Source organism: Homarus americanus, unplaced genomic scaffold (assembly GCF_018991925.1).
Source record: "Homarus americanus isolate GMGI-L3 unplaced genomic scaffold, GMGI_Hamer_2.0 scaffold36970, whole genome shotgun sequence".
In the NCBI taxonomy this organism is placed as follows: Eukaryota; Metazoa; Arthropoda; class Malacostraca; order Decapoda; family Nephropidae; genus Homarus; species Homarus americanus.
The window spans coordinates 4,133,820-4,161,726 of record NW_024740094.1 but is presented as its reverse complement, the minus strand read 5'-3'; the positions used below and the strand labels follow the sequence as shown (position 1 = coordinate 4,161,726).

Genomic DNA, 27,907 nt, shown 5'->3' with positions numbered 1-27,907 from the left:
AATGAAAGAAAGCGAAAGTCTTTCGTCATGATTTTATCCCACTTCCCACTATAATATGTACGTCATTCCAGCAAAAATATTACATTTCCATATTTATTTCCGAGAATATATTCATTCAGTCACAGTTAAGGTAAAATATACTTGTGATGTAATATTTTAATGAAAATCCAGTATCGTAGTTTTCTCTTGTTTCAAATTTAATTAACAAAGATTGATGTTTCAAATGTAATGAACAAAAATTTATGTCCAGTATCTATAAATTAACTTTAATAAATGAATACTTTGTTTTACATCGTCCTGTGCTACCATACCATGGATTTGGCTACTTTGGGCTCGCAAGAGATCTGCCCTGGCAACTGTACCGACACTCACAGCTGGTGGTGTGTTGGTGCATCGTTTCCATTGTTTACTGGTAGTTACTGGTAAATATTTTTCAACCTAACGAAACTATTACCCGTTTAGAGGTCGACCCCCAATTTTTGCCAAATAATTTGGTCTTAAAAACTCGAACTACACACAGGTATACATGGTAAATAAGGACATGGGGGGGCCAGGGATTTTTTAGGGGGGGGGGGAGGCAAAAGTACACGGATTTTTAACATTCATGGGTATCTCTCTTACCTAACCCCCGTGTATGTTAGGGTCAATTCACTTGCTTACACAAAGCAAATATTTTTTTTGCAAAATATATGAAGTTTACATTCAAAATATTCCCTGGCCTGCAAGGAATCCAGAAATGTCAATTATATTATCCTAACTTTAGTCTGAGGTATTATTTATTACTAAACGTTAAAATCTAGTGTTTCACCCAATCATTTCTCAGAGAGGTAGGGGCCAGTGAGCTGGGAAGAGGGGGGGGGTGGATTTGAGTCCATTATTTGAATGGACATTAACCTGGCGACTGTATTTCTCTTAAATATTAATTGTGAGAGCATACCATCATAAAATTTAGATGTTATTTTTACTACAACATAGGTATTGTGTCGTAAAAAGTGGAGTTTGGGGGGGTCGGGCCAGTCTCTATTGGAATTAATCCCATATGTTCTGTTGTTCACTTTACACGGTTTTCACTTTCCGCTGTACCCTGTGGGTTCAATTGACGTGTGACGAGTAAATGAGTAAATCGGGGTACTACTGTACAGGTAATAATAATATTTCATAGGTCTAGGTCGTGTTACTCACTTTTTATCTTTTTTTCATTCTTGTACAGGTTGTACCTCTCTAGTCCGGCATTCTGTGGTCCGGAACGATTTTAGTTTGTCCAATAGGTAGATAGGCAGTTTTTTTATTTTTTTTATTTTTTTTGCTTCTCTGAATTATTATTATTATTACAGGAGTATTAAATTTTTGCCCCTCAGGCCCCAATGCGGGCCAGTGACCTATGCCCGGGTGGGCTAATCCCCTTAAAAAAAAAAAAAGCCCCGGGAAATTAAGTTTTGTTTACATACGGCAGTTCGGCTGCACTCAATCTCTCTCTCTGCTTGCCTATCCCAGCCGTTACCAACGCCTCTTCCCTCCCAGACCAGATATCCCTCCTCCTAGTCACAGGCCTGGCATTTGACATTATTAGGGACCTGCCACTCTTTGCCATAAACAGATAAAATGTACCGGGAACTTTCCCCCCACACACTCATCATTCTCTCACTTTATGTAACTTGACAGAACCTATGACCCTTCAGGCTTTTACGCCCTTAATGTACGAGTCATAAAGGCAAGTATGAACTTTTCATACTTCCCTGTTGGGCGCTGTAAACGCTTCTGCGCTTCACCTTGCACAGGATGTAAGGGGGTGCCCAATAAACTAGCCCCCTCGGGGGCAAATCTGAAATCTGAATCTGCTTGTCTATACAGAGTACAACATTTAACCCTTCAATATATATGAGCAGTAAATAAGTGTTGCTTTCATATTCTTATGTAGAGTAATGACGATATATTTTCACATGTGCGCACTTACATACGAGCAGTCTCACTTTTTTTTTACCATTAATGGTTAGCTACTTATATTGTTCCATTTATTAACATTAAATAACATTACAGGTACTTTAAGCAACCATATTCATTTTTTACATTAATTTTACTACAGCTACAATCAGGGTCTTATTTTCTTCAGTTTTATATGTAGAACCCATCAGTCACTGGTTTCGTAAGCTTTAACATAAACAATGCCGGCAGCCGTCTCGTCTCCTCTAATATTCCACGTATTATTAATAAATTGTATTGTTAATTTTGCACACACGTACATTAATTCAATAAAAACAAATTCAGAAACATTAATTAAAAATATATATGAACAGTAAATTAGTGTTGCTTTCATATTCTTATGTAAAGTAATGACGATATGTTTTCACGTGTGCGCATGCGCACTTACATATGCGATCTCTCTTTTTTCTTTACCATTATCGTTAGCTACTTCTATTGTTCCATTTATTAACATTAAATAATATTACTTAAAACAACCATATTAATTTTACTACAGCTACAACCAAGGTCTTATTTTCTTCAGTTTTATATGTAGAACCAGTCAGTCACTGGTTTTGTAATCAACGAAAACAATGTTGTGTCATTTCCTCGTGTGTTTTAATATTCTACGTATTATTAATGAATTTTATTGCTCATTTTGCACACATAAACATTAATTCGATAAAAAAGACATTCAGTAGTAAACAATAATGAATCTCTTGTACATAAGAGAAATGACGCTGTTTACACGATTATGCACGTCGTCTGCACGTTGGCGGGCCGTTCAAACCCGTCGAAATTCAAGTTTCCGCCGTCAAAATTTTTATTTATTTATTTTTTTGTTCCAATAAAATACGTTAAGAATTAAAAACTTTCGAAATTTGAGAAGCTACTATACGACATTTAACCCTTCAATATGTCTTCAAAGAGACCATGACGCAGAGAAAGTGGTGCTAGTGCTTCCAGGCATAAGCACAAGTCACTATCTATCCAAGAAAAGGGTGAATTTCCATGGTCCGGCACCGGTCAGGTCCCGAGGTTGCCGGACTAGAGAGGTACAACCTGTATTACCTGTATTATTATTATTATTATTATTATTATTATTATTATTATTATTATTATTATTATTTTATTAATACAGTATTATTGTTATCATTATTTTATTTTGGTGTATTTTTTAATTAAAATTTGTATTTACTATGAATAATTATTTTATTATAATTAGTATTATTTTATTATAATTAGTATTACTATTACATTTTCACCCCCCAGGCCCCGATGTGGGTCAGTGATCTATGCCTGGGTGGGCTAATCCCTGTTTTAAAAAAAAAATAAAATAGAATAAAATGCTGCCCCAAAAAACTTTCGGTTTTCAGGCCTTTTCGGTTTTCGGAATTTCGGTTGAAGGGTTGTCAACCTGTATATATATATATATATATATATATATATATATATATATATATATATATATATATATATATATATATATATATATATATATATATATATATATATATATATATATATATATATATACATACACCTAAACCCCGACTTACGACGGGGTTAGGGACCCAAATCCAGGTCGTAAGTCCGATATGGTCGTAAGTCCGATATAGATAAAAAAATAAAAATAAAAAATAAAAATTTCAAAAAAAAAAATTCAAATTTTTTTTTTCAAAATTCTTTTTAAAAATCTACAATGAAATACAGTACACTAAACGTAAAAAATAATGAGGAATGGATACAGTACAGTAAAAGTAATAAATAATGAGGAATGGATACAGTGTGACTGAGCACTTACCTTAAATATAGTCAGCTGAATGCACACAGAGCCCCCATAATTTTCTATTTACAGGATACATGGAGACTATATTAATTGGAAGAAGCAGAAGAGGAGACAGGGCTGGGTGGGTCATCAATGTCGCTTCCTTCAGACAGGTTTATGTACAGGGGTAACTTGCTGGTTGAAGGTATTGGATCATCTTGAGGGAGTGAAGAGGCAGCACTGGTGGGGCGTGAGGAGCCAGTACTGGGGGACTTCTTGAAATAGGTGTCCAATTTAGACTGCACAGTTTTCTTTTTCTTTTCATTATAAATTTCTCTGTAGCAAGCAAGTGAATCTTGGATCATTCTGTCAACTTTGGCATAACGCTCATAATTTTGATCCATGTCATCAAACATTTGCATTGCTTTATTAATTGTAGCAAATGCCTCTGCCATATGTTTCACTGAAAACTTTTTGGGGGTGCAGGCTCTTCTTCTACATTTTGTCTCTCTTCTTCCTCTGCAACTTTCTGTGCATCTAGTTCAATAAGATCCTCGTTACTGAGCTCTTCTTCTACACTTTCAACCAACTGTCCAACATCTTCAGTATCAATTTCTAACTCCAGCTGTTTACCTAACTCCACTATCTTGTTACTAATATCCAAAATAACTTCACTTTCATTAAATCCTTTGAAACTGTTCACATATCTTTTCAGGATTTTCTTCCATATTCCATTCATGCAATGTTTTGTAACCTGATCCCATGCTGCACTAATGTTCTTTATACATGACAAAATGTTGTACTCCTTCCAAAACTGTCTGAGCGTTTTCTCACCTTCAGTAGCAGCAACAGCCTGAGCGAAGGTCGTGCGTAAATAATATGCTTTAAAGGCAGAAATAACACTTTGATCCATGGGTTGGATGATAGAGGTAGTGTTAGGTGGCATGTACACTACCTTAACATCAGGGTGCATGTCGTCCAAGTGTGGTGGGTGTCCCGGAGCATTATCCAAAATCAGTAAAATCTTGAATGGAATCCTTTGTTGCAGACAATACTCCTTGGCTCGTGGAATGAAACAAGTCATGAACCAATCCTCAAATAGTACTAGGGTCATCCAGGCTTTCTTGTTACTGCGATAAAACACTGGCAGTGTGTGCTTGCTGACATGTTTAAAAGCCCTGGGGTTCTCTGAATGATAGATCATGAAGGGCTTTAGCTTGAAACCAGCAACATTCCCCCCCAACAGAAGTGTAATTCTGTCCTTGAATCCGGGCATTTTTTTTGCCTCTTTGTGGATGTATGTCCGGTCAGGCATGCGTTTCCACAATAATCCAGTCTCATCCACATTGAATATTTGCTCTGGCAAATAATTCCCTTCCACAATCACATCATCTAACTCCTCCTTAAAAGCTTCAGCAGCACCAACATCAGCACTAGCTGCCTCTCCACTCACCTTAACACTGTGTGGACTGTAGCGTTTTTTAAATCTATCAAACCACCCTTGACTTCCTGTAAAGGTTTGATCACATTCATCTCCTGCCTGCTCCTTCAGGCTTTGGAACAGGCTTCTTGCTTTAGCCTGTATGGTTAGAACACTTAAGGGTACACGCTTCTGCATCTGGTCTTCTATCCATATCACCAATAATTTTTCCATATCGTGGATAGGACCTTGTCTTTTCTTTGTTATTATAGTTCCCTTTATAGGTGTTGTTCCTTTCACTACTTCACGAATACGTTCCTTGTCCTTCAGAATAGTGGATATGGTCGAGTGTGAGAAACCTAGGTCGCGTGAGATTGTTGCTATTGTTTTTCCATTCTCATACTGTGTTATTATCTTCAGTTTCATCTCAAAAGTAATTGCCTGTCTCCTTTTCCTTGGAGTACCACCAGCACTCTCACTTTTACGCTTTCCAGTCATTATAAAGTCAATTAAATACAATAATAACGAAAGTTCACAGCGCGATCAGTATAGGATACGATAGCCAAACACAAACAAAGCGCTCCACTGAGTGAGTGTACCCACGAGGCGGCCCAAGACACCCCTCCCTCTCGTCCGGGACGGAAACGTTTCGGTATAGAAAATGCGCGCGTCATTTGAAAAAAATTTTGGTCACGGCGGTCGCAGTCGTATGTCCCGTATGGACGTACGGTCAAAGCAGGTCGTAAGTACCAATGGACGTAAGTCCGTATAGTCGTAAGTCGGGGTTTAGGTGTATATATATATATATATATATATATATATATATATATATATATATATATATATATATATATATATATATATATATATATATATATATATATATATCTGATTTTACCCCGCTAACCGGTTTCATAGCGCTTTTTTATATCGTGATTGCTTATAGCTGAACTTCATATGAGGATTTTTTCACATATCACGCGGTGAGTGTCCCGAGAGCTATTTTTTAGGTGCCCCACCATACCCTGCCTGACTGCCTGTTTTAGCTCATAAAATTCATACAAATTACCCGGTCAGAATATAATTTACATTGCTGGAATTCTTATAATTTGGTGATCATTTTGAATATAAACATCATATATTTGCTTTAAACTTACAATTTTTAGATAAAAATTTTTCTCTAGGTAACTATGGTATCTTTTGTCCAAAATATATGACATTTATATTCAAAATATTCCTGGTCTTACAAGGAATCCAGCAATGTCAATTATATTATCCTAACTTTAGTTTGAGGTATTATTTATTAAAATTTAGTGGTTATCCCACACATCTCCTTGGGGCGGTTGGTGGGGGGTGGGGGGGAGGGAGGGACCGACCGACCATCTGTTACCCTGTGAAGAATTATTATTTTTTTTTATTAACTGAAGATATTTGTTTTCGCTCATAAAATTCATACAAATTACCCGGTCAGAATATAATTTACATTGCTGGAATTCTTATAATTTGGTGATCATTTTGAATATAAACATCATATATTTTGCTTTAAACTTACAATTTTTAGATAAAATTTTTTCTCTAGGTAACTATGGTATCTTTTGTGCAAAATATATGACATTTATATTCAAAATATTCCTGGTCTTACAAGGAATCCAGCAATGTCAATTATATTATCCTAACTTTAATCTGAGGTATTATTTAATACTAAATGTTAAAAACTCTGGAAGGGAGGATTGGTGGCGGGTGGGGGGGAGGGTTGGGACTGACCGCGCGGTTGGAAGAGGGGGGGAGGCAAGGTGGGGTACTTTGATTGACAGATAGTGTCGTGAAGATTATTTTTTTTTTATTAACTGAAGATATTTGTTTTAGCTCTTAAATTCATACAAATTACCCGGTCAGAATATAATTTACATTGCTGGAATTCTTATAATTTGGTGGTCATTTTGAATATAAACATCATATATTTTGCTTTAAACTTACAATTTTTAGAAAAAAATTGTTCTCTAGGTAACTATGTTATCTTTTGTCCAAAATATATGACATTTATATTCAAAATATTCCTGGTCTTACAAGGAATCCAGCAATGTCAATTATATTTTCCTAACTTTAGTTTGAGGTTATCCCACACATCTCCTTGGGACGGTTGGTGGGGGCTGGGGGGGTTAGGGAGGGACTGACCGACCATCTGTTAGCTGGCTGTGTAGTGTGAGAGGGGGAGGGAGTTGAGTCCATTATTTGAATGGACATTAACTTGGCGACTGTATTTCTCTATTTCTCTTAAGTATTAATTGTGCGCATGTACCATCATAAAATTAAGATGTTATTTTTACTACAACATAGGTATGTGCCTTCAAAAAGTGGAGTTTGGGGGTCGGGCCGGTTTCTATTGGAATTAATCCCATATGTTCTGTTGTTGTTCATAGCAGTTCCTTAACGCTTAGGACCCTCTGGGTTCAATTGGCCAGCGTTAAGTGAAATTTTCTTCAACATATATATATATATATATATCTCTTGATAAAATCTGCAGAAAATGAAACTTTCTTGAATTACCTTAGCTTCGTCTTTATTCAAGACATCTTCAGTTGCTCTGAAGATGTCTTGAACATCAGGAATTTTCATTGTAGATATACATGATATATATATATATATATATATATATATATATATATATATATATATATATATATATATATATATATATATATATATATATATATATATATATATATATATATATATATATATATATATATATATATATATATATATATATATATATATATATATATATATATATATATATATATATATATATATATATATATATATATACATATACAGTGACCCCTCTGTTAACGAACTCAATCCGTTCCAGAAGGTCGTTCGTTAACCGAAAAGTTCGTTAACCAAAACCATTGTTTCAATGGGTTTTTGGGTAATTGGTTCCAGCTCACCAAAAATTTCCTAAATTCAACAAAAATGGTAGAAAAGTTCACTTACTTTGAGGTGTGTATGTAGAAGGCTCCTGGATGATGATGATGATGATGGGATTTTGAATGGGGGTGGAGGAGAAGGAAGAAGAGAAGGCATTGGGGTGGAAGAGAAGTCACCCCATGGCACCATTTCACCCATAAAATTTTAGCTCTTGGTGTAATTCAAGATTATTTTCTTTAAATCAACATTGCACTGCATTATATATTGTCAATATGTAAAATATATTTCAAAATGATCAATAATTTGCCTGCAAACACAGAAAAAAGCGTTTAGTTGAAGAGAGTCTCAAGCAAGATGTTACCTCCAGTGAAAACAGAGAGAGACTAACTCCTGTTTGCTGTGTTAAGAGGCTGGATGCCGCGCATTAAACTAGTCACTTTACCTTCAGTTATGTTCAGTAATTGTTAAGATGACTAAAAAATTGAATATTAAACTTTTAAAATTATTGAATAGTATAAACTTCTTGATATTTACTAAAATATTAAGGAATTTAAGCCCTAGAACCGATTTATGTATTGGCGGACTGATATTAAAGCTGGTTGCCTGGTCATTGCAAGTGAAAACATGTTGAGGTCGGTTCATAAGAACTTCGTTAACCGAATTTTTTTTCGTTAACCGAATTGAAGATGCTTATGGAAGGCAGTTCGTTAATCGAAATTACGTTAACCGAGGTGTTGGTTAAACAAGGGGTCACTGTACTGTATACAGTGAACCCTCACTTTACGCGGTTAATTCAACCCACGGCGGCCCGCGTAAAGTGAGAAACACGTAAAGTGAACAATATACCATATGGGATTAATTCAAATAGAGACCGGGCCGACCCCCCAAACTCCACTTTTTCAGACACAATACCTACGTTGTAGTCAAAATAACTTCTTAATTTTATGATGGTATGCACATGCAATTAATAATTAAGAGAAATATCAATAATATTTGGGTTTTTAATACTTACATTTGTAGAAAGGATGGCTGGGCACACGGGGATGGGAGATTGGTTCCGAGGCAGAGGGCCCTCACCTGTATCACTTGTATCAATTGTATCACTATCCACCACAGAGGCTTGCAGGGCCTCTTTGTCAAACCCCTCAAAGTCCATATCCTCACTATCATTATCTTTGGCAGGTAAATTCGGTAATTTTTGATGACTGGCGACCTTGTGCACCACGCTGCTCACGTCTCATAAAAAGTTACACCGTGAAAGTGAGCATTCCGTGTTACAGTGCATAAACTAAGTGAGCCTGTAAGCGAGTTGACTGTGTGTGTATATTATTGTGTGTGTGTATATATATATATATATATATATATATATATATATATATATATATATATATATATATATATATATATATATATATATATATATATATATATATATATATATATTTGTGGTTTAGGTAAAGTGGTGATGAAACTGTAAGCAGCCACTCAGGTCTTACCACTAATTATTTTATACTGAAACTTCGTTTGGCAAGCTGGATTCAAATTAAGATTAGGTATATTAAAATAATAAATATATTATAAATATCATACCGTGAAATTATACCCTGTAATAAACGCTTCATCACACATCCCCTCCTGCCCCCACGCCCCCCACGCTATTGCCAGTGAGGAGACATGAAAGGCAAAGTGACATGATTGGGTATTTTTAGCCGTGGAGGTGGTCAGTAATGCATATCGGTATATTTACTGATAATAATACTTATATCCTATAAATAATTAATTTAAAATTTATTTTTTACAAGGAATATTCAGTAAATGACTGCATTAATTCTTGAAACTACTGACAGTTAAATACAGACACTTAAGTGGCGTCTAGTGTTTACTACACCATGGTTAATGTGTAAGTTGATAAACTCAATAACACACATATGACCTAAACCTGGTCAGCTTTGATGTAACGTCCTCTTTACAAAGGTCCCAGTTGATGATTTACTAGAGTTCCTCATAGATTCCCTGGATAACATTTCACTGCCCGTCTCGAAAGACGACTTCATCGAACTCATCAAACTATGTATTAAGGATTGCAAATTCGAATTCAATGGGGAATATTATGCTCAAAAATTTGGTATGGCAATGGGTAATCCACTCTCACCTGTATTAAGCAACCTATATATGGAATTCTTTGAAAAGAAACTATTAAGTAATATTTTACCACCCTCAGCAGTCTGGTTTAGATATGTTGATGATGTATTATGTCTCTGGCCATGTAATGAGGACCTAAAAGCTTTCCTGCCACAACTTAACAACTTAGCCCCCTCGATCAAATTCACTGTGGAATTAGAGCATGACTGTAAATTGCCATTCCTAGACTGTCTGATACACAGAATAGGTAACACTTTTAAGTTCAGTATTTATAGAAAACCAACTAATGTGTGTTCATACATTCATTATTATTCTGCCCACCATAATAAAGTCAAACAGTCAGTATTTTCAACAATGTTTTTACGTGCCTTGAGAATTTGCAGTCCGGAATTCATCGATGAGGAATACAAATATATATATAATATTGGCTCAAACCTTAAATACCCTAGATCTTTCATAGACAAATGCTTAAACATTACTAAGAAAACTTTTTATAGAACTGATCCCAAGCCCACCCATGACCATAAGAATATCTTAATATTACCATTTCACAAAAATTTCTCACACATTCCTGCACAGCTAAAAACCTGGAACGTCAATGTGGCATTTAAAAACTCATGCACTGTTAAACAAATGTTAATCAAGAACTCCCCCAACAACACAATTGGTTGCATTTATAAAGTTCCTTGCAAGGAATGTAATATGTTTTACTTAGGCCAGACAGGTAAAGATCTTGCAACTAGAATTAAACAACACAAATACAGTGTTAGGACAGGCCAGGAATCCAATGCTCTGTTTGTTCATTTGAGGGATAACAAGCATTGCATTGACTGGGATAATGCCTCCTCAATATTACCATGTAATTCAATTGATAGTAGGAACATCATAGAATCTAGTCTTATTAAACATACCGAAGCATTCAACATGAATTTGAGTAACGGCATGTACAAGCTGGACAATTTTGTAATTAAGAAGATTTGTGATCAGGTGAGAAGGCCGGGTCACTTGACCATCTGACCTGACCACCAACCGTTGTGTGCTATTTAAAGATTAGTAGGGTCATTACCTAATACCTGACCATTGTGGACCTGGTCTCACCCTCCTCTGTATATATACACCTTGATTTGTATTACTCTCTCTAGTCTGTACTCACCCCTGAAGATGTGAATTACACGAAAGCGCTTGGGAACTTCGTGTTTTCTTCTTTCCTTGTGGTTATCAGCATATATATATATATATATATATATATATATATATATATATACACCTAGACCCGACTTACGACGGGGTTAGGGACCCAAATCCAAAGTCCGACATACAATGAAATACAGTACAGTAAAAGTAATGAATAATGATGAATGGATACAGTACAGTGAAAGTAATAAATAATAAGGAATGGATACAGTGTGACTGAGCACTTAACCTTTAATGTAGTCAGCTGAATGCACATGGGGCCCCCATAATTTTCTAATTATACATGGAGACTACATTAACTGGAAACGTTTCGGTATAGAAAATGCGTGTCATTTAAAAAAAATTTTTTTAATAAAATTTTTTTTTTATCTATATCTGAGACGGTCGTAAGTCCACGTAGTCGTAAGTCGGGGTCTAGGTGTATATATATATATATATATATATATATATATATATATATATATATATATATATATATATATATATATATATATATATATATATATATATATATATATATGTGTGTGTGTGTGTGTGTGTGTGTGTGTGTGTGCGTGCGGCGATGCGCGCGTGTTTTTTTTTTTTTTCAAGTAAATGGTAAATGGAAAAATTTTACTCGACACAGACATTAGTTCCAGTTACCGGTAAATAGCAGACGCTTCAGTGACGTCATTAGTGTTTATACTACACCAGCGGGTAACATTTGATGACATTACTTGAAGTGAATTGGCCTTATTTTAAAAAACCAAGGATGGTTGGTAAAGGACTACTGAGTCAGTGGGTAAGTGTCACATTTGGGGTACTGGTCTTATACAGCGAATAGAGCTCAAAAGCCTTATAGGCCGAGATATACGGTATATATATATATATATATATTGGGGTATGCTATAACGAATCTAATTGGTTCTAGAACCTCGTTCGTTATAGGATTAATCCGTTCCAGACCCCCAAATACAACCACTTAACACTGAAAAATTTCTGTGGAAATTGTAAAAAATACCGTACCTTATCTTACCTTAGGGTTGTTCAGCATGCAGGACAGGAGGCAGAGGAGGAAGGGGAAGGAGAGAAGAGGTGGAGAAGAGGTGGAAGGAGAGGAGTCATCCTCCCTAGCCCTCTTTGGTGACTGTCTTACAGGCACTTTGTCTGTTTATTTATAATTTCTTTCTTAGTTTCAAGGGTTATTAGCTTTCTCACTCGCTTTTGACGATTCAGTGTTACAATTGTACACTTTTATAACAAAAGAGTTATAAAAATAACACGAATATCCACATCAAAAGACAAAATTTCAACAAGTTCAGTGGTGCACTGACTACACAATAAACCAATATGGCGCCTGACGCTCTTTATGTGATCCGCGGTACAACAATATTCATGCGCCAGACGAAATAGTCCCGTATTCATCCGCGTTCGTTGTAGGAGTTTCGTTTGTTATAGCATTCTCAATTTTATAGGTAAATAAAACTGTGGAATCACATAAAGTTAACACAGGTACTCCTAAGAAATCAACTTGATCAGAAACTCTGGATACACAAATGAAGCTGCCTCACTCTCCAGTTGAAGCATCAGCTTTTGATGTCTAATATCAATCACTAACAAACAAGTGACATAGGTGGCCTATGGAGGTTGTTACGTACATATTTACAATAAAACTCACCACAATAACTAAATTATGAAAATTAGTAATTAAATAATTGTGTTTGTTGCTTTTCAGGAGTGTACAGTTTAGAAAATTGTTCGTTTGGACAGCTTCTGTACAGCTTTATCTTTGCGCCTAACACTATCTGTGTCAGTCTCTCCCCAATGGCACGACACTTGGTGGTTGGGTTTGCCTCACAGATGCCTCGGCTTGTTGCACACCAAAATCCAAAACAGGCAAGTTGAATCCTTATTGTACTTATAAAATATAATTTACTTAATGGTTATGAGGAATGGAACCCTTTGTAAATCAAGGAATACCTGTACTGGTGTTCCTCTACTTACCCTAAAAAATTTTAACCGAGGCAGCGAGGCTTGTTCCTAAGTCCAACTTTACCCTTGTAAATACCAAACATAATGTAAAAAAAGGAAAAAAATAATGGATGTATTATACAGCTATATCCAGTCATAAATACAGCACATTACAGTATATCTTTGCAGCTTTTAAGAGAATAATAATGTTTAAATAGCTTATTCTAATTTTTTAGGCATCTAACAGTCATTTGGACATGTGGATGTGTTTGTTCTTATCTCTGAAAGTTCGTAAGATGAATCATTATAAGTAAAGGAGCACCTGTATATACATTTATTCAACCTCTTACAGTGGAGTCATGATAATTTGCAGGTTAGGTACCAGACAACATCATAAATTATCAAATTTACACAATACCCCCTAGCAGGAACTGCCTTGTGGTGGGAAGGTTTAGTGGGAAGGGGGGGCTAGTTCCCCCTTCCACCTCAAGGAGAAAAGGGCTTCCCATACTGGAAGGGTCATCAGGGAGGGCTGAAACTAAATGGTTCTCTTGAGCTGCTAACCTTGAGAGCTTGCTGGTAGCATCTTTCCACCAGCCTAGTCTGCCATGGTGTCTGCCATATATGCCGACCCATAAGGTAATAAAGGTAGAGAGAATCAAGAAAAAGGTCGATGGAATTTTAACACCACCCTCTGGTCATCACATTCAATCGATTAACTCTTCCTGAGAACCCGGTGGCAGCTTGGTATTGACTTAAGATTAGGTTTTCAGCCTAATCTTTACTCTATACCAAGCTGCCAAGAAGATGTTTTTATTGCCAGAAGTTTGAACATGTATCCACAAACTATTGCAGAATCAAACAAGGCCTACCTGCTGTATGTGCCTCATGTGGACTTCATGAGTGTACAGGCCCTCCATTGTGGAAAGGGACTTGCATCAACATCTAAGTCCTGTAAAACCTTCCTCTTTCTAAAGGAAGTGCTGACCATACGGGCTAAGAAGCGCATCTCCTTTAAAAAGGTAAAAGAGAGAGTTTCAGCCACTTTTCACACTGGTGCTACATTTGCCAATACTACTATTTAGCTGCCACCAGGAATTGAGTATTATGATCATCTAGCTAGGATACAATGATATGAGTTATTAGGGATGTCACCTAAGTTGGTGAGACTTACGGTGACTATAGAGACCGTTACGGGACCAGCAGAGTCGTTCACAGATGTTGCACATGTGGGGGGGCTACATCTAGTGCCGGAGGGGCAGCAGCAGCATCTTTCCGGCGTTGAAACTTGTCTGCCTTGGATTGCAGTCAGGCTAACTCAAAAGTATTGACACCTTTTGTGGTGCTCCTCCAAGCGTGGAGTAATCGCCTCCCAGGTGAGGGGGGGGTCGATTTGGCACTTTTTCAGGTTTGGCATAAGACTATACTTTTACCTTTTTAGTCCATGTGGGTAACATGGCCAGTCCATCATAGTTGTTCATGGATAATGGTAGCCTCGATGCTCCTACAGTTGGTGTCAGCGAGAATACTGGCATTTGTTCTCTTGTTTTCCCAGCGAACTCGGAGGATGGAACATAGACTACATTGGTGACAGTTTTCAAGTGCCTTGAGGTGCCTCCTGTATGTGACCCATGTCTTGCTGCTGTACAGCAGGGTGGGAAGGACCACTGCTCGATATACGTGCAACTTGTAGATAATTTCAGCTCCCTACAGCTGAAGATATGGGTACAGAGTCTGCCAAAGGCTTGAGATGCACATCTGATCCAATGTTGTATCTCTTCATCAATGTCCGCAGTGGTGGACGGGTGGGAGCCGGGATACTGTAAGTGGGTAACATTAAAGAGGGTAGTAACGTTAAGCTGGATGGATGGTGGAGGTGTGTACCATAAAAACTGGTGCCCCAACCCATTTCCATGTGCAAACAAGAACTCACTGTCCTAGGCCTCTCCTTAAGCTCTGCAGCAGCAGGCATGGATTTTGGGGGGAAAATCTGGGATGATCTTTGTGAGAGTCATCACTTCCCAGTTATCTTCCTCCCTGATGTCTGGGGAGGGCTGACTAGGGTCACTACAGACTCCGAGCTACTCTTTAGATACCCAAGATTCCTACAACTTTGTTTTACCTCAATACCTCACCTCCCCTTTCCTGAGGGTGAAGGTAGTTTTAGACTTAAAAGTTTTTATCTTATAAAATGTCACAGACTTAACTTAGCAGAATATAACTTGCATTGCTTGAATCCTTGCAAGATAGCAAATAATTTGAGTATAGATATTACATATTTTGCAAAATATAAATATTTTAGTCCTTTAGTGTAGTACATTTGAGTACAAAGTGAGTACAGTATTATGTTGCTCAAAATTATGACTTTTTCACAGGAAAAAGTCTGTATAACTAACCCCAATAGTCAGGATAATACAGGAAGTCCTCGCTTAACGTCATGGTTGCGTTATTATAAAATACAACATTAACGGAATCAATTTTCCCCAAAAGATTTAGATAAAATACTCTAGTTACATTCTCCAGCCTTCCTTTGTCCCATAAAATACATTACATATACATAAATTCAATGGATTTTTTATATTTAATACGATAATACGATCATTTTGTATTGTCCTCACTGATGGGCAGAGGTGGAGCGAGTGTGTGGTGGGTATTGTAGAGGAGGAGGGTGGCAAGTTACTGAGACCCGGAGGGGGCTCCCCTTCCCACTCTGTCAGGGGTTCCCCTTGGCTGCTGTTTGCTCCTCCTCCATTGCAGGCTGTTGTAAAGATGTTGTTTCTCCCTCCTGGATAGTACTCACCGTTGTGGGGGTTAGGCCTAATACTACACCAATGTCCACAGCATGTTCACCTTTCTCAGAACGGTTTAAAATCTCCATTTTTGCAGCAAGGCTAATGGTCTTGCATTTCTTCTTCACATCACTCGCATCACTAACACTTGATGAGCGCTTGGGAGCCATTTTGAATGGTTACAGTACTGTATTTATAGCAAAAACACTTAAGCAAGCACGTATGCTGTGGAAGCTTAACAAAGACTGGGGACAAAACACTTGGGGACGCTGTGACGCTCACGAAAGAGCGTAGCGCTCCAAGATGAGAGAGGGTGATGCGCCATACAAAGTAGTGTCCGTTTTGGGTGACTTTATAATGAATCAGTCGGGTCGTAAAACAATGTTGTCGGAATCATGGGTATATTATATATATATATATATATATATATATATATATATATATATATATATATATATATATATATATATATATATATATATATATATATATATATATATATATATATATATATATACACACACATATACATATACATATACAAGCATTATCCTACCCGGGCACAGGTCACTGACCTACTAAGTACCCTGTACTAAAAATTAGTAATCAATAAAAATTCTACAAAAAAAAATTAATAAAATGGTAATAATAATAATAACCATAAATAAATAAAAAAATAAAAAATAAATAAAAAATCAAGAGTAAGAAACGATATACAGTACTGTATGTATGTTGTGTTGCCAAAATAAGAGAATTAATTGAGACCCTGCAATTGTGTGTAAATGAGGCAGAAAGTCAGATCAGCAACCTGGGACTTTGTCATAATTTTTGTGATGCCATATGGCAGCAGGGTCTACCATTAGACAACACATTATGTGTACTGTATTTTTTGGTGTTTTTTTATATCATTATTTACCATTTTTATACATTTAGTACATTCGTTGGAAGATTCGGACAATCAGCTTTTCCAGACAGGTGGTCTCCCCTTGTAGTCCGGATCTTCAAGGGTTCACTGTATTATACCGTATATACTCGTGTATAGTTCGAGTTTTTAAGACCAAATTTTTAGGCAAGAAATTGGGGGTCGTCCTATACATGTGTAATAGTTTTGTTAGGTTGAACCCGTGCATGATGGGAAGGGTGAGGAGCAACTTTTAGCTTCAGACATGAAAAATATTTACCATTTACTGCCAGTAAACAATGGAAATGTAAAATATGTTCCAATTAGTAATGAAAAGTTGTGCAGTTCCTTCAGCAAATGAAGCTCACCAACCTACAATAGGCTAAATTACCTTACAACGTGCTTTCAGTAGTCTATGTTGAAGTTCTTAGCACAGGCTAACTTATCATATCATATATGGTATCACAGTTCTCATTGATCTACAAAAAATACCTGTAATAAAAACCTTTTCGATATTTCACACTTAATATAATACCCGGTAATCTACTTCAACCTCCTATTGTTTACAACGATGCATGACGCATCACGCTCCACCAGCTAGACGGTACACGTGTTTTTCGAATCGTTTTCAGTTAAAGAACTGTTACATCACACGTATATTTTACCTAAACTGCGCCTGATTGAATATATTCTCGGAAATAAATAGTAGTTTTGCTGAAACGTGATGTATTTTAATGTAAAATAGGATAAAATACATAACGAAAACAAAGGATTTTACCTAACCTTCCGATGTTCAAGAGAAGTTACTCGTTTTTTTAATAGTTTTGGTTAAAATATTGTTATATTACATTGGTATTCTATTCATACTGTGCTTGATATAATGCATTCACGGAAATGTAATATTTTTGCTGAAATGACGTACGTATTACAGTGGAAAGTGGGATAAAATTGTGACGAAAACAATGACATTCGCTTTCTTTCGTTCAAAAGATGTTACCGTAATCGCTTTTCGAATGGTTTTCAGTTAAAAAACTGTTATATTACAATAATATTCTATCCTAATTGACTTGAATAAATACTACGATACCATATTTCGGAATATTTTCATTAAATTCCATCAAAATAATTTTCCTTGTCATCGTCTGCAGCACCAAACAGCTTCTCCCAGTCCTCTCCTTGAACAGGGCTAGAGGGTACGTTTTTTTCGAATCGTTTTCAGTTAAAAAACTATTACATCACACTTATATTTTACCTAAACTGCGCCTGAATGAATATATTCTCGGAAATAAACTGTAGTTTTGCTGAAACGTGGTGTATTTCAATGTAAAATAGGATAAAATACATGACGAAAACAAAAGACTTTACCTAAGCTTCCGATGTTCTTGAGATGTTACACGTTTATTTAATAGTTTTCGGTTAAAATTCTGTTATATTACAATGATATTCTATTCATACTGTGCTTGATATAATGCATTCACGGAAATGTAATATTTTTGCTGAAATTACGTACGTATTACAGTGGAAAGTGAGATAAAATCGTTACGAAAACAATGACTTTCGCTTTCTTTCGTTCAAAAGATTACCGTAATCGCTTTTCGAATGGTTTAGTTAAAAAACTGTTGTAATACAATAATATTCCCTCCTAATTGACTTGAATAAATACTTGAATGGAAATATACAATATTTTTGTTATAACTACCCTCTTTTCAGTGTAAAGTGTCGTAATAATAAATGGTAAACAATTTGCCTTCGGCATTCGGTGTTTCAGGCACGGCGAGCCTCAGTTTATAGGATGTAGAGCGTTTTTACAGAAGGTTTTGTTGTTCCATTACCCTAAAAAACGTGGGTCGACCTATAAACGAGGAATATCATAAATTAACGATTTCTTGGTCAAAAAATCAGGGTCGACCTATAAACGAGGGGGGGTTATAGACGAGTATATACGGTAATTTTATTTTATTTTATTTTATTTATTTATTTTTTTAAATACGGGGATTAGCCCACCCGGGCACAGGTTACTGATCCGTATCGGGGCCTGGGGGGTAAAAATTTTATTATAATAATAATATATTAGATAAGTAAAATTTATAATAAAAAACTACAAAAATATAAATAATAAAATAATATTGATAACAATAATAATAATGACAACACTGTAATAATAATAAAGAATCATAAAGAAATACAAAAATGAAAAAGATCAAGAGTGAGAAACAATTTACTGTACAGTATAGTCTGGTTTCACATGGTTAATTAAACCCATGGAGTTTTGCGTATAAAGCGAAACACGTAAATAAAATAACAGAACCTATGGGATTAATTGAAATAGAGATTGGGCCGACCGCCAGACTACCCTTTTTTGGCTATCGCCTACACAGTACAGTGACCCCTCGTTTAACGAACACCTCGGTTAACGTAATTTCGATTAACGAACTGCCTTCCATAAGGATCTTCAATTCGGTTAACGAAGTTCTTACGAACCGACCTCAACATGTTTTCGCTTGCACTGACCGGGCAACCAGCTTTAGTATCAGTCCGCCAATACATTAATCGGTTCTAGGGCTTAAACTCCTTACTATTTTCGTAAATATCAAGAAGTTTATACTATTCAATAATTTTAAAAGTTTAATATTCAATTTTTTAGTCATTTTAACAATTATTGAACATAATTGAAGGTAAAGTGACTAGTTTAATGCGTGGCATCCAGCCTCTTAACACAGCAAACAGGAGTTAGTCTCTCTCTGTTTTCACTGGAGGTAACATCTTGCTTGAGACTCTCTTCAACTAAATGCTTTTTTTCTGTGTTTCCAAGCAAATTATTGATCATTTTGAAATATATTTTACATATTGACAATATATAATGCAGTGCAGTGTTGATTTAAAGAAAATAATCTTGAATTACACCAGAGAGGTAAAATTTTATGGGTGAAATGGTGCCATGGGGTGACTTCTCTTCCACCCCAATGCCTTCTCTTCTTCTTTCTCCTCCACCCCCATTCTAAATCCCATCATCATCATCATCATCATCATCATCATCATCATCATCATCATCCAGGAGCCTTCTACATACACACGTCTAAGTAAGTGAACTTTTCTACCATTTTTGTTGAATTTAGGAAATTTTCGGTGAGCTGGATCCAATTACCCAAAAACCCATTGAAACAATGGTTTCGGTTAACGAACTTTTCGGTTAACGAACGACCTTCTGGAACGGATTGAGTTCGTTAACGGAGGGGTCACTGTACTCTACATTGTAGTAAAATTAACATCTTAATTTTATGATGGTATGCACACACAATATATAAGAGAAATATCAATAATATTAGGTTTTTTAACACTTACATTAGTAGAAGAGATGGCTGGGCACACAGGGTTAGGGGGTTGGTTCCGAGGCAGAGGGCAGTTTAGTGTCCCTCACCTGTATCTCTATCCACCACAGAGGCTAGCAGGGCCTCCTTGTCAAACACCTCAAAGTCCACATCCCCATCCTTACTATCACTGACTTGGGCTGGCTGTGGTGGTTGGCGGTTGAAGAAGTCTGTGATGTTTTGTTGACGGCCAGCATTGATGTGGTCGTGATACAGCTGAACATAGGGCTCCTGGTATTTCAACAGATGGTTATTAGACACTTCGTAGCGATGATTGACTGGGTCTTTGGCAAGGATGAGCTTCATTCTCTCACCAAACTAGAAGACAGGTGCCGCGTAAATGGCCTTCCGCGTAAAACCAGACTATTCTGTACTGTATGTATGTTGTGTTGTCAATAGTAAGAGAAACAATTGAGACCCGGAAATTGTGTGTACATGAGGCAGAAAGTCAGATCAGCAACCTGGGACTTGGTCACAATTTTCATGATGCCATATGGCAGCAGGGTCTACCATGAGACAATACATTATGCTTCCAATATCTTCCCAGGCGGTAGTACCTCCCTGTTTGGTAGCTACTTAGTATCTACTACCTACAGTACTGTACAGTATACAGTTTTCTCTTTATTCATATGACAAATTCTGTGGTTACTAACATATAACACTTTACATTAAATAACAATCATCTAGGTGACAACCAGACTTATGGGGTATGTCTGATTATCAACCCAGAGAGTTCTGTTTCATATTTTTTTATTGTTGATGTAATATTCTTTTAATATCCTTGTTATACACTTAAAGGCCTTAGTTGTTGAAGTGCGGTAATAACATAATAACAACTGATTTTCTTTAAACAGTTCAGATAAGCAGTGTTATCTCCAACTTCCCTCTGCCCACCACCCCGTTTCGGACTTGGGGTCTGCCCCAATTAGTCCGATTTATTGAGGTTCTACTGTGCAGTGCTATCCCCGTTAGCCGAAACAATTGGTGCAGAGCACTTTCGGGGGATGAGAGATTTACGGGTAACAAGCTGACTTTCTCAAACCCGGAAAAATTCCTTATCCCCGGAACCTTTTCCGGTTGCTGGGAAAAGTTTCCGGGTGTCTAAGCTTGACCTCTTGCCCAGACACACACTAGCCCACTTCCTCAGAATGTTTCTGGGTGCTGGAGATGTTTTCCTTGAGTCTAAACTACTGGAATCCATAAATACACTTCTAATTAAGTTAGAAACTTTTTTACTATAATAATCCAGAATAGTTGATATAAACTTTTGGTTAAATATATTTAAAAATGAGAAATCTGTAGGATATGGGCATGAATGAAGCTGTGTGTTACAGCAAAGACTGTTATTTTCCACTCCCATGGAGTTGTAGGGGATTAGTGGGTCTCGTGTAACTGACCTGACCTGATGGGATGTCAGGTGAAGGTAGGGTGGGGGATTAGTGGTCTCATATCACTGACCTGATGGAATGTCAGGTCACCCTTGCTTGGGTGGGGGGATTAGTGGGTCTCCTAACCTGAAAATGCCTTGAATAAACACTAAACCTAAAGTATCTATAGAGAGATTGTGATAAGTACAGATTTAAGTGTAAATGAGCAAAGTTGTATCCTTTCAACATTACATTACATAGCAATTTAACATTACATTACATAACAAACATAACAATTGAAAATATGGAGTGAAAAAGCAGAAAGGTGTGGGTAAATAGATAGATGGAGTGGAAATGAGAGTTGCCAAGCGTTTCTCAACAGCTGATATTTAACTCGCTACCATGCAGTTACAAACAACAGATGTGTCTTAATTCCCTTGCTGGAGTTGTGTGAGTGGTGTTGGGGTGTGTGTGTTTGTGGTTGTTGGAAGGTGTGTTTGTGTGTGATTTAGGGTGTATGTGTGATGTGTGGCTAATTGTGATAGGGAGATGAATTTGATACCATAAGAATCCTTAATAAATTCACTATGAAACGTTTCCAATAAGGTAACCTTCAACAAAATATTTCTATATGATATAGTGATGGAAATTCCATTCTTTTATATAAAAAAAACGTAAGAAATGTTAATACTGGAGTCGGTAAAATCGGTTCTAGTTTCATTACACGATTTTTAATAAAAATTATCCTGAATGCTTTATCTAAAAGTTTGGTTTAATAAATATACAGTACAGTGGAGTCTGCATTTACGTGGTCAATTGAACCCGTGGAGGCCCGCGTAAAACGAGAAACGCTTAAATAACAGAACATATGGGATTAATTGAAATAGAGACTGGGCCGACCCCCAAACTCCACTTTTATTCAACACAATACCTATGTTGTAGTAAAAATAACATGTTAATTTTATGATGGTATGCACACACAATTAATATTTAAGAGAAATACAGTCGCCCGGTTAATGTCCATTCAAATAATGGACTCAACTCTCCCACCCCCCCCTTCCCACCGCTCGCTGACTACGCCCTGTCTGAGAAATGTTTGGGTGAAAACACTAGATTTTAAGGTATAGTAATAAATAATACCTCTGACTAAAGTTAGGATAATATAATTGACATTGCTGGATTCCTTGCAAGACAAGGAATGTTTTGAATATAAACGTCATATATTTTGCACAAAAGATAAAATTTTTGCTCTTTCTAAGCAAAATTCTTAAATTAGATCTAAAAATTTGTATGTCTAATGCAAATTTTATGATGTTTATATTTAAACTAATCACAATCTTATAAGAATTCCAGCAATGTAAATTATATTCTGGCCAGGTAATTTTTGTGGATTTTATGAGCTAAAACAAATATCTTTAGTAAATACAGTAAACAAATTATACTTCACCCGCGTAAATGACCAAATTTACCGCGTAATTAAAGCATTTCATTCTGGCAAGGCACCGCGTAAACAAAAGCTGCGTAAATGCAGACTCCACTGTATTTAAAAAGAACAAAGCCCTATATGACACGGGTGTGAATAGAGCTGTGTTACTTTTATCCTCTTCACCACTGATCAGCTCATTAGTCGCTTGGGCGATCGGTCACATCTCTGTTATGCACTGTTGGCAAGTGTTCTTCTGCACTGTATACAGTCAACCCTCACTTAACGCGGTTAATGTAACCCACTGGGTACCGCGGAAAGTGAGAAACGCGTAAAGTGAATAACATAACATATGGGATTAAATGAAATAGAGACCAGCTGACCCCCAAACTCCACTTTTTCCAACACAATACCTATGTTCTAGTAAAAATAACATCTTAATTTTATGATGGTACAGGCACACAATTAATAATTAAGAGAAATAGAGAAATACAGTCGCCAAGTTAATGTCCATTCAAATAATGGACTCAACTCCCTCCCCCACTTCTCACACTACACTCGCTGGCTCTTCCCTCTCTGAGAAATTTTGGGGGGAAAACCAGGTATAGTAATAAATAATACCTCAAACTAAAGTTAGGATAATATAATTGACATTGGTGGATTCCTTGTAAGACCAGGAATATTTTGAATACAAATGTCATATATTTTGCACAAAAGATAACATATTTACTCAGAGTAAACATTTTATCTAAAATTTGTATGTCTAATGCAAAATCTATGATGTTTATATTCAAAATGATCATCAAATTGTAAGAATTCCAGCAATGTAAATTATATTCTGGCCGGGTAATTTGTATGAATTTTATGAGCTAAAACAAATATCTTCAGTTAATAAAAAAAAAAATATTCTTCACTACACTATCTGTCAATCAAAGTACCCCACCTTGCCTCCCCCCTCTTCCAAGCGCCAGATGGTCGGTCCGTCCCAACCCTCCCCCCCCCCACCCCCCACCAATCCTCCCTTCAAGAGAAAGGTTGGGTGAAAAAACTAGATTTTAACATTTAGTATTAAATAATACCTCAGATTAAAGTTAGGATAATATAATTGACATTGCTGGATTCCTTGTAAAACCAGGAATATTTTGAATATAAATGTCATATATTTTGCACAAAAGATAACATATTTACTCAGAGTAAACATTATATCTAAAATTTGTATGTCTAATGCAAAATATATGATGTTTATATTCAAAATGATCATCAAATTGTAAGAATTTCAGCAATGTAAATTATATTCTGGCCGGGTAATTTTTATGAATTTTATGAGCTAAAACAAATATCTTCAGTTAATAAAAAAAAAATATATATTCTTCACTACACTATCTGTCAATCAAAGTACCCCACCTTGCCTCCCCCCTCTTCCAAGCGGCAGATGGTCGGTCCGTCCCAACCCTCCCCCCCCACCCCCCACCAATCCTCCCTTCAAGACAAAGGTTGGGTGAAAAAACTAGATTTTAACATTTAGTATTAAATAATACCTCAGATTAAAGTTAGGATAATATAATTGACATTGCTGGATTCCTTGTAAAACCAGGAATATTTTGAATATAAATGTCATATATTTTGCACAAAAGATAACATATTTACTGAGAGTAAACATTATATCTAAAATTTGTATGTCTAATGCAAAATATATGATGTTTATATTCAAAATGATCATCAAATTGTAAGAATTTCAGCAATGTAAATTATATTCTGGCCGGGTAATTTTTATGAATTTTATGAGCTAAAACAAATATCTTCAGTTAATAAAAAAAAAAAAAAATATTCTTCACACCATGGTGCCAGGTGGTTGGTCGCCGGTCCCTCCCTCCCTCCCACCCCCCACCAAGCCTCCCTAACAGATGAATGTGTGGGAATACCAGACTGTTTACCTTTTTAGTAATAAATAATAAATCAAACTAAAGTTAGGATAATATAATTGACATTGCTGGATTCCTTGTAAGACCAGGAATATTTTGAATATAAATGTCATATATTTTGCACAAAAGATAACATATTTACTCAGAGTAAACATTATATCTAAAATTTGTATGTCTAATGCAAAATATATGATGTTTATATTCAAAATGATCATCATATTGTAAGAATTCCAGCAATGTAAATTACATTCTGGCCGGATAATTTGTATGAATTTTATGAGCTAAATAAAAAAATTATACTTCACCCGTGTAAAGGGGTACACCCACCGCGGAATGTGAGCATCCTGGGTTCTGGTAGGGCACCGTGTAAACATGGAAACGCGGAATGTGGGACCGCGTAAAGTGAGGGTTGACTGTATATTGTAATAAAGCTGATTCTGTAATTTTTAGCCTCAAATAGGCAGACCATTCCCTCAGCTGACTGTAGTACATAACTAATCTTGTCTTAACACTTGTGATGAAGGTTGGGTGGGAGATTTTTGGGTTACGTTACTAACCTGATTTGATGCAATGTCAGGTCACCCATTGTTAGGTGGGGGATGAGTGGGTTTTATGACCTGAAGATGTCTTGAATGGCATTTTTTACCTTTGAGGTATATACCGAACAGGTATTAATTATCACAGATTATTACAGTAACGTATCTTTACAAGTTAATGAAAAACAAATAAACAATATTGTATCATGAATGAAGCAGTACAAAAGACAAACAGTGAGGCAGGTCGCACAGTCACTTGTACCCCCAATGCACCCTTCTCCCTCCTGCTTAGTTCACAACAAATGTTATGATCCTTACTGTATTTCTGTTAGAGCAGGGGTTCTCAACCAGGGGGGAATTTCCCCCCCCTCAGGTTTTTCAGGGGGGGAAAACTGATACTAATATGGAAAAAATAAAGGATTTTCAGTATTATATGCATATTATTTGGAATGCACTTTTTGAGGCAGACAATCTTGGAAAGGAGGGGGGAATGACATTCTGACATATGGTGAAAGGGGTGCATGGGGCAAACAAGGTTGAGAACCACTGTGTTAGAGAGATGAATTTTATGCCATAATGATCCTCTCTGAGACATTTCCAATGTCATATCCTTAAATAACAAGCTGAATTAAAAGGTAAAAACAAGTATTTTACTGTGTGTGAAGGGTACTGGTAGAAGAATTTATATGAAATACTCAGTAACATAAAATACCATAATATCCTGACCAGTTTTCCTTGTGAAAAAGCCATAGTTTTGAGCAGCATATTACTGTACTCAATGCTCAATGCTAAAGGACTAACAATTTTATCTCTTGTGCAACTTTGAGATGCTTATACTCAAATTAATCATTATCTTACAAGAATTCCAGTAATGTAAATTATATTCTCTTAAGTCAAGTCTGTGACATTTTATAAGAGAAAACTTTTAGCCTAAAACAAAATTCATCCCATTAATCATTATCAATCCGTCTGCTCCCCCAACTCTGGCTGGGAGGAGGGGGGAGGTGGGGTGTCAACAGCCAGGAGGGGAGATTAACGTTTACTCAAGGATTATAAAAAGCAGGGGGTTTAATTTTTTTGCTTATAAAATGCCACTGACTTGAGTTAAGAGAATATAACTTGCATTGCTGGAATTCTTGTAAGATAACGATTAATTTGAGTATAAACATCCCTTATTTTGCACCATACATAATTTTAGTAATTAACTTGCTACATTTTAGTACAGGTTGTGATAATTTATGAGGTTGCTCGGAAGTTGTGGTTGCATTTTCGAAGGTTCTTGACATAACTACTAATGTATAATGCGTCTCCATATTCATTGATCAGTTGTCTAAGTGCAAATGTAGCACACACACACACACACACACATGGGAATTAAGACAACAAGCATCCAGGGAGGGTCTTGTTGTGTGGCTGCATGGAGGCGAATGAAAAGATCAGCTGTTGAGGAGCTTATTGCTTGGCAACACTGGTGCATGTTACCACTCCTTTCCACTCCATCTCTCTAATCACCTACACCTTTCTGCTTTCTCACTCAGGTAGTAGGTAGTAGGCAGCTACCAAACAGGGAGGTACTACTGCCTGGGAAGATATTGGAAGCATAATGTGTTGTCTAATGGTAGACCCTGCTGCCATATGGCATCATGAAAATTGTGACCAAGTCCCAGGTTGCTGATCTGACTTTCTGCTTCATTTACACACAATTGCAGGGTCTCAATTGTTTCTCTTACCATTGACAACACAACATACATATATCGTTTCTCACTTTTGATGTTTTTTTCGTTTTTGTATTTATAGTTCTTTATTATTAACATTATCATTATTATTACAGTTACTGTATTATTATCATCATTATTTTATTATTTTATTTTTGTTTGTTTTATCATAAATTTGATTTATTATGAATTATTATGACTATTATTATTATTATTATTATTATTATTATTATTATTATTATTATTATTATTATTATTATTATTATTATTACATTTTCGCCCCCCAGGCCCCGATGTGGGCCAGTGACCTGTATCCGGGTGGGCTAATCCCCGTTAAAAAAAAAATAATAATAAAAAAATAAATAAAAAAATAAAATAAAATAAAATGTTATGTAATGTAATGTTGAAGGGATACAAGTTTGCTCTTTTAAACTTATACTTATCACAATCTCCCTAAAAATACTTTAGATTTTGTGTTTATTCAAGACATCTTCAGGTCATGAGACCCACTAATCCCCCACC

The 27,907-nt window shown here is 36.2% G+C and overlaps 1 protein-coding gene across 1 annotated transcript in view; it reads left to right on the top strand.

Moving 5' to 3' along the window:
• LOC121875174 overlaps positions 1 to 27,907 on the top strand; it is a gene marked incomplete in the record, with an annotated part of 178,084 nt that overhangs the window by 148,957 nt on the left and 1,220 nt on the right. Inside the window, 1 exon segment of the mRNA XM_042379611.1 lies at positions 13,129 to 13,289. Within this exon segment, the coding sequence (XP_042235545.1) occupies positions 13,129 to 13,289 (161 nt within the window).